The 13,367-nt window shown below is 52.6% G+C and overlaps 1 protein-coding gene across 2 annotated transcripts in view; it reads left to right on the top strand.

Annotated features, from left to right (window-relative positions):
* Positions 1-13,367, top strand: part of LOC106610982 (golgin subfamily A member 4) — a 49,268-nt gene that overhangs the window by 21,854 nt on the left and 14,047 nt on the right. Inside the window, exons 15-17 of one of the 2 annotated variants that reach the window (XM_045724821.2) lie at positions 2,566-2,696; positions 5,131-5,220; positions 12,031-12,120. In XM_045724821.2, the coding sequence (XP_045580777.2) occupies positions 2,566-2,696; positions 5,131-5,220; positions 12,031-12,120 (311 nt within the window). Of the gene's footprint in view, positions 1-2,565; positions 2,697-3,895; positions 4,147-5,130; positions 5,221-12,030; positions 12,121-13,367 lie in introns of those variants that run through there. The other variant, XM_082978375.1, reaches the window with a different exon arrangement.

The raw sequence follows: 13,367 nt of genomic DNA, 5'->3' as shown, positions 1-13,367 counted from the left end.
GAAACGGTCTCTTTCTGAATGAATCACCATATGTTTTCACTGTAGTCCAGTCATTCACACTGCATTCCAATAGCGGAAGTGAGTGACTGGTTTGGAATATGTGAGTTTCAAGGTCTACTTCGTGCTTAGATTCTGGGCCCGTATTCAAAAGCCGCCTCAGAGTAGGAACGTTAAATCTGATTGCGCATCAGGTCCCTCCTGTTCATTTCATCCTTTTCAGTATGATCAAAAAATGTGGTCAGATGAAGAGATGCTAAGCTACAGGACTCTTTTGCTAGCACAGACTGGAATATGTTCCGGGATTCCTCCAATGGCATTGAGGAGTACACCTCATCTGTCATTGGCTTCATCAATACCTGCATCGACGACGTTGTCCCCACAGTGACCGTACGTACATACCCCAACCAGAAGCCATGGATTACAGGCAGCATCCGTACTGAACTAAAGGCTAGAGCTGCCGCTTTCAAGGAGCAGGGCTCTAACCCGGAAGCTTATAAGAAATCCCGCTATGCCCTCCGACGAACCATCAAACAGGCAAAGCATCAACACAGGACTAAGATCGAATCGTACTACACTGGCTCTGACAGTCGTCGAATGTGGCATGGCCTGCAAACCATTACAGACTACAAAGGGAAGCACAGCATAGAGCTGCCCAGTGACACAAGCCTACCGGACGAGCTAAACTACTTCTGTGCTCGCTTCGAGGCAAATAACACTTAAGCGGGCATGATAGCACCAGCTGTACCGGAAGACTGCGTGATCACGCTCTCCGCAGCCGATGTGAGTAATTCACAAGGCCGCAGGGCCTGAAGGATTACCAGGACGTGTACTGCGAGCATGCGCTGAACAACTAGCAAGTGTCTTCACTGACATTTTCAACTTCTCCCTGTCAGTGTCAGTAATACCAACATGTTTTAGGCAGACCACCATAATGCTTGTGCCCAAGAACACTAAGGTAACCTACCTAAATGACTACCGACCCGTAGCACTCACGTCTGTAGCCATGAAGTGCTTTGAAAGGCTGGTCATGGCTCACATCAACACCATCATCCCAGAAACCCGAGACCCACTCCAATTTGCATTCCGCCCCAACAGATCCACAGATGATGCAGTCTTTATTGCACTCCACCTGGACAAAAGGAACACCTATGTGAGAATGCTATTCATTGACTACAGCTCAGCGTTCAACATCATAGTACCGTCAAAGCTTATCAATAAGCTAAGGATCCTGGGACTAAACACCTCCCTCTGCAACTGGATCCTGGACTTCCTGACAGGCCGCCCCCAGGTGGTAAGGGTAGGTAACAACACATCCGCCACACTGATCCTCAACACAGGGGCCACTCAGGGGTGCGTGCTCAGCCCCCTCCTGTACTCCCTGTTCACCCACGACCGCACGGCCAGACACGACTACAACACTATCATTAAATTTGCCGAAGACACAACAGTGGTAGGCCTGATCATCGACAACAACGAGACAGCCTATAGGGAGGAGGTCAGAGACCTAGCCGTGTGGTTCCAGGACAACAACCTCTCCCTCAACGTGATCAAGGCAAAGGAGATGATTGTGGACTACAGGAAAAAGAGGACCGAGCACACCCCCATTATCAGTGACGCAGCTGCAGTGGAGCAGGTTGAGAGCTTCAAGTTCCTTGGTGTCCACATCACCAACAAACTATCATGGTCCAAGCACAACATGACAGTCATGAAGCGGGCACGACAAACCCTATTCCCACTCAGGAGACTGAAAAGATTTGGCATGCAGATCCTCAAAAGGTTCTACAGCTGCACCATTGAGAGCATCCTAACTGGTTGCATCACTGCCTGGTATGGCAACTTCTCAGCCTTCGACCGTAAGGCACTACAGAGGGTAGTGCGATGGCCCAGTACTTCACTGGGGCCAAGCTTCCAGCCATCCAGGACTTCTATACCAGGCGGTGTCAGAGGAAGGCCCTGAAAATTGTCAGACTCCAGCCACCGTAGTCATAGACTGTTCTCCCTGCTACCACATGGCAAGCGGTGCTGGAGCGCCAAGTCTAGGTCCAAGAGGCTTCTAAACAGCTTATTCTATCCTCCAAGCCATAAGACTCCTGAACAGCTAGTCAAATGGCTACCCAGACTTTGCATTGCGCCCCCTCCCCTCTCCATACCACTGCCACTCTCTGTTGTCATCTGTGCATAGTCTCTTTAATTAACTCTACCTACATGTACATACTACCTCAACTAACCGGTTCCCCCGCACATTGACTCTGTACCGGCACCCCCCTGTGTGTGTGTGTGTGTGTGTGTGTGTTTTTTACTGCTGCTCTTTAAGTACTTGTTACTTTTATCTCTTTTCTTTATCTCTTTTTCTTATCTGTATTTTTTTTTCAACTGCACTGTTGGTTAGGGGCTTGTAAGTAAGCATTTCACTGTAAGGTTAGATCAAATGATCAAACCTGTTGTATTCGGCGCATGTAACTAATACAATTTCATTTGATTTAGAAGGCCAAACTGATCCTATATCAGCACTCCTCCTCATACTCCTCCTTCTCTTTCCTCACTCCTCTCTTCTCCTCCAACCAGAGAAGGCCCAGAGTGTGGAGGTGGAGCTTATGGACAGCCATCGGGAGGAGACCAATCAGCTCCAGAAGGTGATCGCCCAGAAAGATGATGACTTAAACAGAACGGTCCAACGATATGAGCAGGTCCTCCAGGTACAGTACGAATGAATAACACATGAATGTCAAGGTAATTATATTGTAGTTCCTATGTAACTACAGCTATTACTGTGTAGCTACGTAGACCGTGCAATTTAACGTATATGGTTAGATTAGACTATTGACTATTGATATTAATCATTATACACAGACTAACTGGTTTGCTTTAAGAAAGTAGATTATAAGTAGGAGTTACTGGCCCAACATTAGGATGGTTTTCCTCAGAATAATCTGGCCTCTTCCTGTTATTTCCATGCCATGATTCTCAGAGTATTATGATACAAGTATCGTGAAAACACTAGTACGCACTATCATACGGAAACTCCTATCAGTTCCTGACATTTTTCAGCTTTGAACTTTAAAGGAAAAGTACATGTACTCCACCCATCCTCATGAAACTATTACTGACATGGAGCCACCTCCCTCCTGTCAGTCTCTAGCAGTCTTCATTTTGGCAGCTAGTTTAGATTTAGTCTTAAATACTTTTTAGTCTTCGTCACATTTTAGTAATGTCATCCTTCGTTAGTTTTAGTTATTATCAGTCGACTAAAACTCTGGACAATTTTAGCCTAGTTTTAAGTCATTCACATAGCCTTGTCCAGCTATGCCCTCGTAAAGCTGGCAACATTGATATTGTTACCAATGCCAGCCATAGTTAACCATAAAGGCTATAAAGCCTTGGCTACAGGTTAAACAATTTACAGCTCTGATTTTCTCCCCATCATAACTGTCAAGGGGGGTAAATCAGTGGTTTCCTTTAAAAGCAGAGAATTTGAGCTTTCCAAAAATCTATTACTGTAGTCCAAATATTTAACAAATAGCATAAGAAAAATCCCATAAGAAAAAAGCAACCGCAACTCTCATTTGCAGACCACGGCATGATAGTGGCAACACAGATGAATGAATAACTGCACACATGGGGAAAGTAGAGCTTCTGATGTAATCAAAGCAAAAATTGCCTAAATGAAATTAAGAGAGAGTAAACATTGTTTCTAGTTGAGGTTAGCTACAAGTCCAATGTCCTGGCTTCACATTAGTTCAAAAGATTGACGAGTGACTGAAGAGACCGCCTGGGAGCTGTGTGGGAGAGCCGGGCAGATCAGCTCAGTCAGACCGCACAACTGAAAGATGTCAATTCTGCCAGTGAGAGGATTGCTTGAAATATTCTGCATAATAGTTGTTTTTTTTCCTCATAGTTTTCCTCATAGATTTACCCTAGTAAAACTGACTATCCTACCGATCCTCGACTTCGGCGATGTCATCTACAAAATAGCTTCCATTACTCTACTCAGCGAACTGGATGCAGTCTATCACAGTGCCATCCGTTTTGTTACCAAATCACCTTATACCACCCACCACTGCGACCTGTATGCTCTAGTCGGCTGGCCCTCGCTACATATTCGTCACCAGACCCACTGGCTCCAGTTCATCTATAAGTCTATGCTAGGTAAAGCTCCGCCTTATCTCAGTTCACTGGTCACGATAACAACACCCACCCGTAGCACACGTTCCAGCAGGTATATCTCACTGATCATCCCCAAAGCCAACACCTCATTTGTCCGCCTTTCCTTCCAGTTCTCTGCTGCCAGTGACTGGAACGAATTGCAAAAATCGCTGAAGTTGGAGACTTTTATTTCCCTCACCAACTTGAAACATCAGCAACCTGAGCTGCTAACCGATCGCTGCAGCTGTGCATAGTCCATCTGTAAATTGCCCACCCAATCTACCTACCTCATCCCCATACTGTTTTTATTTTATTTACTTTTCTGCTCCTTTGCACACCAGTATTTCTACTTGCACATCATCATATGCTCATTTATCACTCCAGTGTTAATCTGCTAAATTGTAATTATTCGCTCCTATGGCCTATTTCTTTCCCACCTCCTCATGCCTTTTGCACACACTGTATATAGACTTTCTTTCTTTTCTACTGTGTCATTGACTTTTTTATTGTGTTATTCCATGTGTAACTCTGTGTTGTTGTCTGTGTCACACTGCTTTGCTTTATCTTGGCCAGGTGGCAGTTGTAAATGAGAACTTGTTCTCAACTAGCCTAACTGGTTAAATAAAGGTGAAATAAAAATTTAATCAGGAAAAATAGGTTGAGGTTTGACTTTGCTCAGCTAAGTCAACTTTTACTTTAGTTGTCTTCTCCCACGCATCACCAGACATAATTAAAGTAGGGAGGCCTGAAGCAGAGTAACACACGGACTGACAATACTGTGATATCAGACTATACTGATCCACACGGAAGGGCTTTTAGCTGAAATATTTGGGACAAAATAAATGGAAATACAACAAAATGTGCAGACAAAGAACTTTATTAAAAAAAATGACAAAAAGAAGAAAAGGGGGACGTTTTTGAGTATTTTGTAAGAGATGAAACACTGTAGGAAATGACTAGCTGTGATTTTCCTGTTCTTCCCGTCAGAGTCGAGAGGAGGAGATGGGGGACAGAGTGTGTCAGGTACAGAAAAAGCTGGAGGACCTGCAGGCAAGGACCCACAGCGCCAGTGGAGAGGTACAGTATCTCAGTTCATCCATGTTTACAGGGTGAAGCTAGCAAAATACAGTAGCATTAGCCGCAGAGCAGTTTGGGGGTTAACTACCAATGCCCACTGGTTGCTTGGGTCACTTCTGCCAGATTCAAATCGGCAACCCTCTGGTTACTGGCCTGCCTATCTTAACTTTGAGGCTATCGCCACCCCCGTCACTACAGGTTAACCGGTTTACACAGACTGTATTTAATTTACCCCCGCAGACAGGATGTCAAGAGGTTGCCATATCTGTGGTATTTTCCCACTGACTGTGTGTCCCAAATGATTCCCTATTTAGTGCACTACTTTGGACCAGGACCCATAGATCTCTGGCCGAAAGTAGTGCACTATAAAGGGAATAGGGTGTTATTTGGGACACAGCCACCGACTGCGCAGATGCTAGAAACTAATGGTACGAGTCCCAAATGGCACCATTTTCTCTATATAGACTGGAGCCTGTGTTTCAATACGGTGTGTTTAAGTAGGCTTGGATTGGATAGATGACATTTACAATGGGTTTCTGTTGAAGCAATACAGTAATACAGTTTCCTGCTCGCCCCCCTCACAAAGGACACACACACAGACAGACTGACAAACAGACACACCTCCACACCAACTGAAACTGTGTTGATCCAACCTCTCTGTGGACCTGTATTTGAAACAGCCATGTGTCTGACGGAAGAAAGATTACCGGTTCAGTGTGGAAAGTTAAGCCAGTCGATGTAGGCCTACCCTCAGGTCCTTTATAAGTTATAGTTCTAACAGAGATGAACAGTTAGTTTCACTAATCTTCTGCTTAGTTGTGGAGTAAAACGTCTGTGTGGGTCTGTGTGGGTCTGTGTATGTGCGTCTGTCTGTGTGTGTGCGTCTGTCTGTGTGTGTGCGTCTGTCTGTGTGTGTGCGTCTGTCTGTGTGTGTGCGTCTGTCTGTGTGTGTGCGTCTGTCTGTGTGTGTGCGTCTGTCTGTGCGTGTGCGCGTGCGCCCGTCTGTGCGTGTGCGCGTGCGCCCGTCTGTGCGTGTGCGCGGGCGTCCGTCTGTGCTCGTGCGCCCGTCTGTGCTCGTGCGCCCGTCTGTGTGTGTGCGCCCGTCTGTGTGTGTGCGCCCGTCTGTGTGTGTGCGCCCGTCTGTGTGTGTGTGCGCCCGTCTGTGTGTGTGTGCGCCCGTCTGTGTGTGTGTGCGCCCGTCTGTGTGTGTGTGCGCCCGTCTGTGTGTGTGTGCGCCCGTCTGTGTGTGTGTGCGCCGTCTGTGTGTGTGTGTGTGCGCCGTCTGTGTGTGTGTGTGTGCGCCGTCTGTGTGTGTGTGTGTGCGCCGTCTGTGTGTGTGTGTGTGCGCCGTCTGTGTGTGTGTGTGTGCGCCGTCTGTGTGTGTGTGCGCCCGTCTGTGTGTGTGTGCGCCCGTCTGTGTGTGTGTGCGCCCGTCTGTGTGTGTGTGCGCCCGTCTGTGTGTGTGTGCGCCCGTCTGTGTGTGTGTGTGTGCGCGATCGCCTGCCTGTGTGTGTGTGTGCGCGCGCGCCTGCCTGCCTGTCTGTGTGTGTGCGCGCGCCTGTCTGTGTGTGTGCGTGCGCCTGTCTGTGTGTGTGCGTGCGCCTGTCTGTGTGTGTGCGTGCGCCAGTCTGTGTGTGCGCCCGTCTGTGTGTGTGTGTGCGCCCGTCTGTGTGTGTGTGTGTGTGTGTGCGCCCGTCTGTGTGTGTGTGTGTGTGTGTGCGCCCGTCTGTGTGTGTGTGTGTGTGCGCCCGTCTGTCTGTGTGTGTGTGTGCGCCCGTGTGTGTGTGTGTGTGCGCCCGTCTGTGTGTGTGTGTGCGCCCGTCTGTGTGTGTGTGTGCGCCCGTCTGTGTGTGTGCGTGCGCCCGTCTGTGTGTGCGTGCGCCCGTCTGTGTGTGCGTGCGCCCGTCTGTGTGTGCGTGCGCCCGTCTGTGTGTGCGTGCGCCCGTCTGTGTGTGCGTGCGCCCGTCTGTGTGTGCGTGCGCCCGTCTGTGTGTGCGTGCGCCCGTCTGTGTGTGCGTGCGCCCGTCTGTGTGTGCGTGCGCCCGTCTGTGCGCGCGTGCGTGTGTGTGCGCCCGTCTGTGTGTGTGTGCGCCCGTCTGTGTGTGTGTGCGCCCGTCTGTGTGTGTGTGTGTGCGCCCGTCTGTGTGTGTGTGTGTGCGCCCGTCTGTGTGTGTGTGTGTGCGCCCGTCTGTGTGTGTGTGTGTGCGCCCGTCTGTGTGTGTGTGTGTGCGCCCGTCTGTGTGTGTGTGTGTGCGCCCGTCTGTGTGTGTGTGTGTGCGCCCGTCTGTGTGTGTGTGTGTGCGCCCGTCTGTGTGTGTGTGTGTGCGCCCGTCTGTGTGTGTGTGTGTGCGCCCGTCTGTGTGTGTGTGTGTGCGCCCGTCTGTGTGTGTGTGTGTGCGCCCGTGTGTGTGTGCGTGTGCGCCCGTCTGTGTGTGTGCGTGTGCGCCCGTCTGTGTGTGTGCGTGTGCGCCCGTCTGTGTGTGTGCGCCCGTCTGTGTGTGTGCGTGTGTGCGCCCGTCTGTGTGTGTGCGTGTGTGCGCCCGTCTGTGTGTGTGCGTGCGCCCGTCTGTGTGTGTGCGTGCGCCCGTCTGTGTGTGTGCGTGCGCCCGTCTGTGTGTGTGTGTGTGCGCCCGTCTGTGTGTGTGTGTGTGCGCCCGTGTGTGTGTGCGCCCGTGTGTGTGTGTGTGTGCGCCCGTGTGTGTGTGTGTGTGCGCCCGTCTGTGTGTGTGTGCGCCCGTCTGTGTGTGTGTGCGCCCGTCTGTGTGTGTGTGCGCCCGTCTGTGTGTGTGTGTGTGCGCCCGTCTGTGTGTGTGTGTGTGCGCCCGTCTGTGTGTGTGTGTGCGCCCGTCTGTGTGTGTGTGCGCCCGTCTGTGTGTGTGTGCGCCCGTCTGTGTGTGTGTGTGCGCCCGTCTGTGTGTGTGTGTGCGCCCGTCTGTGTGTGTGTGTGCGCCCGTCTGTGTGTGTGTGTGCGCCCGTCTGTGTGTGTGCGCCCGTCTGTGTGTGCGCCCGCGCCCGTCTGTGTGTGCGCCCGCGCCCGTCTGTGTGTGCGCCCGCGCCCGTCTGTGTGTGCGTGCGCCCGTCTGTGTGTGCGTGCGCCCGTCTGTGTGTGCGTGCGCCCGTCTGTGTGTGCGTGCGCCCGTCTGTGTGTGCGTGCGCCCGTCTGTGTGTGCGTGCGCCCGTCTGTGTGTGCGTGCGCCCGTCTGTGTGTGCGTGCGCCCGTCTGTGTGTGTGTGCCTGCGCCCGTCTGTGTGTGTGCGTGCGCCCGCCTGTGTGTGCGTGTGCGCCCGCCTGTGTGTGTGCGCGATCGCCCGCCTGTGTGTGTGCGCGATCGCCCGCCTGTGTGTGTGCGCGATCGCCCGCCTGTGTGTGTGCGCGATCGCCCGCCTGTGTGTGTGCGCGATCGCCTGCCTGTGTGTGTGCGTGCGCTTGCGCCTGTCTGTGTGTGTGCTTGCGCCTGTCTGTGTGTGTGCGTGCGCCTGTCTGTGTGTGTGCGTGCGCCTGTCTGTCTGTGTGTGCGTGCGCCTGTCTGTCTGTGTGTGCGTGCGCCTGTCTGTGTGTGTGTGTGCGCCCGTCTGTGTGTGTGTGTGCGCCCGTCTGTGTGTGCGCGCGCCTGCCTGTGTGTGCGCGCCTGCCTGTGTGTGCGCGCCTGCCTGTGTGTGTGTGTGTGTGCGCGCGCGCGCCTGCCTGCCTGCCTGCCTGCCTGCCTGTGTGTGTGTGTGTGTGTGTGCGCGCCTGTCTGTGTGTGCGCGCCTGTCTGTGTGTGCGCGCCTGTCTGTGTGTGCGCGCGCGCGCGCCTGTCTGTGTGTGTGCGCGCGCGCGCCTGTCTGTGTGTGTGCGCGCGCGCGCCTGTCTGTGTGTGCGCGCCTGTCTGTGTGCGCGCGCGCGCCTGTCTGTGTGTGCGCGCCTGTCTGTGTGTGCGCGCCTGTCTGTGCGCGCGCGCGCGCCTGTCTGTGTGCACGCGCGCGCGCCTGTCTGTGTGTGTGTGTGCGCCTGTCTGTGTGTGTGTGTGCGCCTGTGCGCCTGTCTGTGTGTGTGTGTGCGCCTGTGCGCCTGTCTGTGTGTGTGCGCCTGTCTGTGTGTGTGTGCGCCTGTCTGTGTGTGTGTGCGCCTGTCTGTGTGTGTGTGCGCCTGTCTGTGTGTGTGTGCGCCTGTCTGTGTGTGTGTGCGCGCCTGTCTGTGTGTGTGTGCGCCTGTCTGTGTGTGTGTGTGCGCCTGTCTGTGTGTGTGTGCGCGCCTGTCTGTGTGTGTGTGTGCGCGCGCCTGTCTGTGTGTGTGTGTGCGCGCGCCTGTCTGTGTGTGTGTGTGCGCGCCTGTCTGTGTGTGTGTGTGTGCGCGCCTGTCTGTGTGTGTGTGTGTGCGCGCCTGTCTGTGTGTGTGTGTGTGTGCGCGCCCGTCTGTGTGTGTGTGTGTGCGCGCCCGTCTGTGTGTGCGTGCGCCCGTCTGTGTGTGCGTGCGCCCGTCTGTGTGTGCGTGCGCCCGTCTGTGTGTGCGTGCGCCCGTGTGTGTGCGTGCGCCCGTGTGTGTGTGTGCGCCCGTCTGTGTGTGCGCCCGTCTGTGTGTGCGCCCGTCTGTGTGTGTGTGTGTGTGCGCCCGTCTGTGTGTGTGTGTGTGTGTGTGTGCCCGTCTGTGTGTGTGTGTGCGCCCGTCTGTGTGTGTGTGTGTGTGCGCCCGTCTGTGTGTGTGTGTGCGCCCGTCTGTGTGTGTGTGTGTGTGCGCCCGTGTGTGTGCGCCCGTCTGTGTGTGTGTGCGCCCGTCTGTGTGTGCGTGCGCCCGTCTGTGTGTGCGTGCGCCCGTCTGTGTGTGCGTGCGCCCGTCTGTGTGTGCGTGCGCCCGTCTGTGTGTGCGTGCGCCCGTCTGTGTGTGCGTGCGCCCGTCTGTGTGTGCGTGCGCCCGCCTGTGTGTGCGTGTGCGCCTGCCTGTGTGTGTGCGCGATCGCCTGCCTGTGTGTGTGTGCGATCGCCTGCCTGCCTGTGTGTGTGTGTGTGTGTGTGTGTGCGCCCGTCTGTGTGTGTGTGTGTGTGTGCGCCCGTCTGTGTGTGTGTGCGCCTGTCTGTGTGTGTGTATGTGTGTGTGCGCCTGTCTGTGTGTGTGTGTGTGCGCGCGCCTGTCTGTGTGTGTGTGTGTGTGCGCGCCTGTCTGTGTGCGCGCCTGTCTGTGTGTGTGTGTGTGTGTGTGCGCGCCTGTGTGTGTGTGCGCGCCTGTGTGTGTGTGCGCGCCTGTGTGTGTGTGCGCGCCTGTGTGTGTGTGCGCGCCTGTGTGTGTGTGCGCGCCTGTGTGTGTGTGTGCGCGCCTGTCTGTGTGTGTGCGCGCCTGTCTGTGTGTGTGTGTGTGCGCCCCTCTGTGTGTGTGTGTGTGCGCCCGTCTGTGTGTGTGTGTGCGCCCGTCTGTGTGTGTGTGTGCGCCCGTCTGTGTGTGTGTGTGCGCCCGTCTGTGTGTGTGTGTGTGTGTGCGCCTGTCTGTGTGTGTGTGTGCGCCTGTCTGTGTGTGTGTGTGCGCCTGTCTGTGTGTGTGTGTGCGCCTGTCTGTGTGTGTGTGTGTGCGCCTGTCTGTGTGCGTGTGTGTGCGCGTGTGTGTGTGCGCCTGTCTGTGCGTGTGTGCGCCTGTCTGTGCGTGTGTGCGCCTGTCTGTGCGTGTGTGCGCCTGTCTGTGCGTGTGTGCGCCTGTCTGTGCGTGTGTGCGCCTGTCTGTGCGTGTGTGCGCCTGTCTGTGTGCGCGCCTGTGTGTGTGCGCCTCTGTGTGTGTGCGCCTGTGTGTGTGCGCGCCTGTGTGTGTCTGTGTGTATGTGTGCGCGCCTGTCTGTGTGTATGTGTGCGCGCCTGTCTGTGTCTGTGTGTATGTGTGTGCGCGCCTGTCTGTGTCTGTGTGTATGTGTGCGCATCTGTGTCTGTGTGTATGTGTGCACCTGTCTGTGTGTGTGTACATGTCTGTGCGTGCCTGTGTGTGCCTGTCTGTGCATGCGTGCCTGCCTGTCTGCCTGTCTGTGTGTGTGTGCCAGCCTTTCTGTCTGCCTTTCTGTCTGCCTTTCTGTCTGCCTTTCTGTCTGCCTTTCTGTCTGCGCGTGCCTGCCTGTCTGCGCGTGTCTGCGCGTGCCTGCCTGTCTGCGCGTGCCTGCCTGTCTGTGCGTGTGTATGTATGTATGTGTGTGTGTGTGTGTGTTAACAACAGACCCCCACTTTAGACTTGAGTTTCGTTCAAAGTAATTGTCAAAGCATGTTGTGTACATACTATGCTGTGGTCAGGGTTCTTTGAGTTAGGTGGCTGGTCTCCAGAGCTTGCTGGATGCTGTCAGGATCTCTCGAATCAGACTGGAATGTTCTCTTTTGGAAAACAGGAGTTTTAAAGAGGCAGTACACCTCTTCCATCCTCCATCCATACATGGGTTCAATTACTATTCAAAATTACTATCCAAAATCGTTCTAGCGGTTCCATTGCACCAGGCATGCTCCATTAAGCCCAGATAAAATATCAGAATATTATCTGACCCCAGGTCTGGAACACACCTCTTCCATCCCTGTTCCCAATTAACCCCCTCAGAGATATTGTCTGCGTCCTAAATAGCACTCTATTTACTATAAGTATTGCACTATATGTCCATGATTTACTCACATGATTATCCTAGTTAAGTCACATGTATTTTATTGATACATTGTCCAGGTGAATCCCATTGAGATTGGAATATCTTTTCAAGGGAGCTCTGAAACCATTCAAAAACCTTTTCCCCATTCATTTAGGAGGAAGGTCTAAAACAAGACCTAAATGTCTGTATTGATTTGTTACTCATGTGTTTTATTGATGATTGTGTTGTTTCAGATGGGTGTGGAGGAGCTGCAGGCCCAGCTAGCTGAGAAGACCACCCTGCTGAGTGAGGCCAGGCTGAAGGAACAGCACTTTGTCGACAGGGTGAGTGTCAAGGGGTGATCACAGTACGATACCAAGCCGAACCATACTCTGCTGGCTTGAAGTGTTCTTTTCACATTGACCTTTCCATTGTGGTTCCAGCAATTGTGGCGGTATTATCAGGTTAGCCCAGTACAGCTTGGTTCATTAGTGGCGGTGTTATCAGGTTAGCCCAGTACAGCTTGGTTCATTAGTGGCGGTGTTATCAGGTTAGCCCAGTACAGCTTGGTTCATTAGTGGCGGTGTTATCAGGTTAGCCCAGTACAGCTTGGTTCATTAGTGGCGGTGTTATCAGGTTAGCCCAGTACAGCTTGGTTCAGTAGTGGCGGTGTTATCAGGTTAGCCCAGTACAGCTTGGTTCAGTAGTAGGAAAAGGGCATCAGTTGGTCATGGTTTGTCTTTCTTCACAGTACATCCCTCATTCCGCACCACTGTATTCCTCTCTTCCTTCCAGAACTGTTTCACCCTCCAGCCATCCTTAATGACTGCTGGTCTCTTTCTAGATTAACTTAATTACATAGAACATTGTTTACTCTCGCTGTAACCTTAGAAGCAATTACCCTGCTCCTTCCCACACACACACTTTCTCTCACACACTTTCTCTCACACACGTTGTCGACAGATCGTTCTCACTCACTAACCCCTGGATGACCATACAGTAAGGGGAAAAAAGTATTTGATCCCCTGCTGATTTTGTACGTTTGCCCACTGACAAAGAAATGATCAGTCTATAATTTTAATGGTAGGTTTATTTGAACAGTGAGAGACAGAATAACAACAAAAAAATCCAGAAAAACGCATGTCAAAAATGTTATAAATTGACTTGCATTTTAATGAGGGAAATAAGTATTTGACCCCCTCTCAATCAGAAAGATTTCTGGCTCCCAGGTGTCTTTTATACAGGTAATGAGCTGAGATTAGAAGAACACTCTTAAAAGGAGTGCTCCTAATCTCAGCTTGATTCCTGTATAACAGACACCTGTCCACAGAAGCAATCAATCAATCAGATTCCAAACTCTCCACCATGGCCAAGACCAAAGAGCTCTCCAAGAATGTCAGGGACAAGATTGTAGACCTACACAACGCTGGTATGGGCTACAAGACCATCGCCAAGCAGCTTGGTGAGAAGGTGACAACAGTTGGTGCGATTATTCGCAAATGGAAGAAACACAAAAGAACTGTCAATCTCCCTCGGCCTTGGGCTCCATGCAAGGTCTCGCCTCGTGGAGTTGCAATGATCATGAGAACGG

The sequence above is a fragment of the Salmo salar genome, chromosome 01 (genome assembly GCF_965601325.2).
Source record: "Salmo salar chromosome 01, fSalSal1, whole genome shotgun sequence".
NCBI lineage: Eukaryota > Metazoa > Chordata > Actinopteri > Salmoniformes > Salmonidae > Salmo > Salmo salar.
Note: the sequence above shows the minus strand (reverse complement) of the source record. Positions and strands in the feature narration are given on the sequence as shown.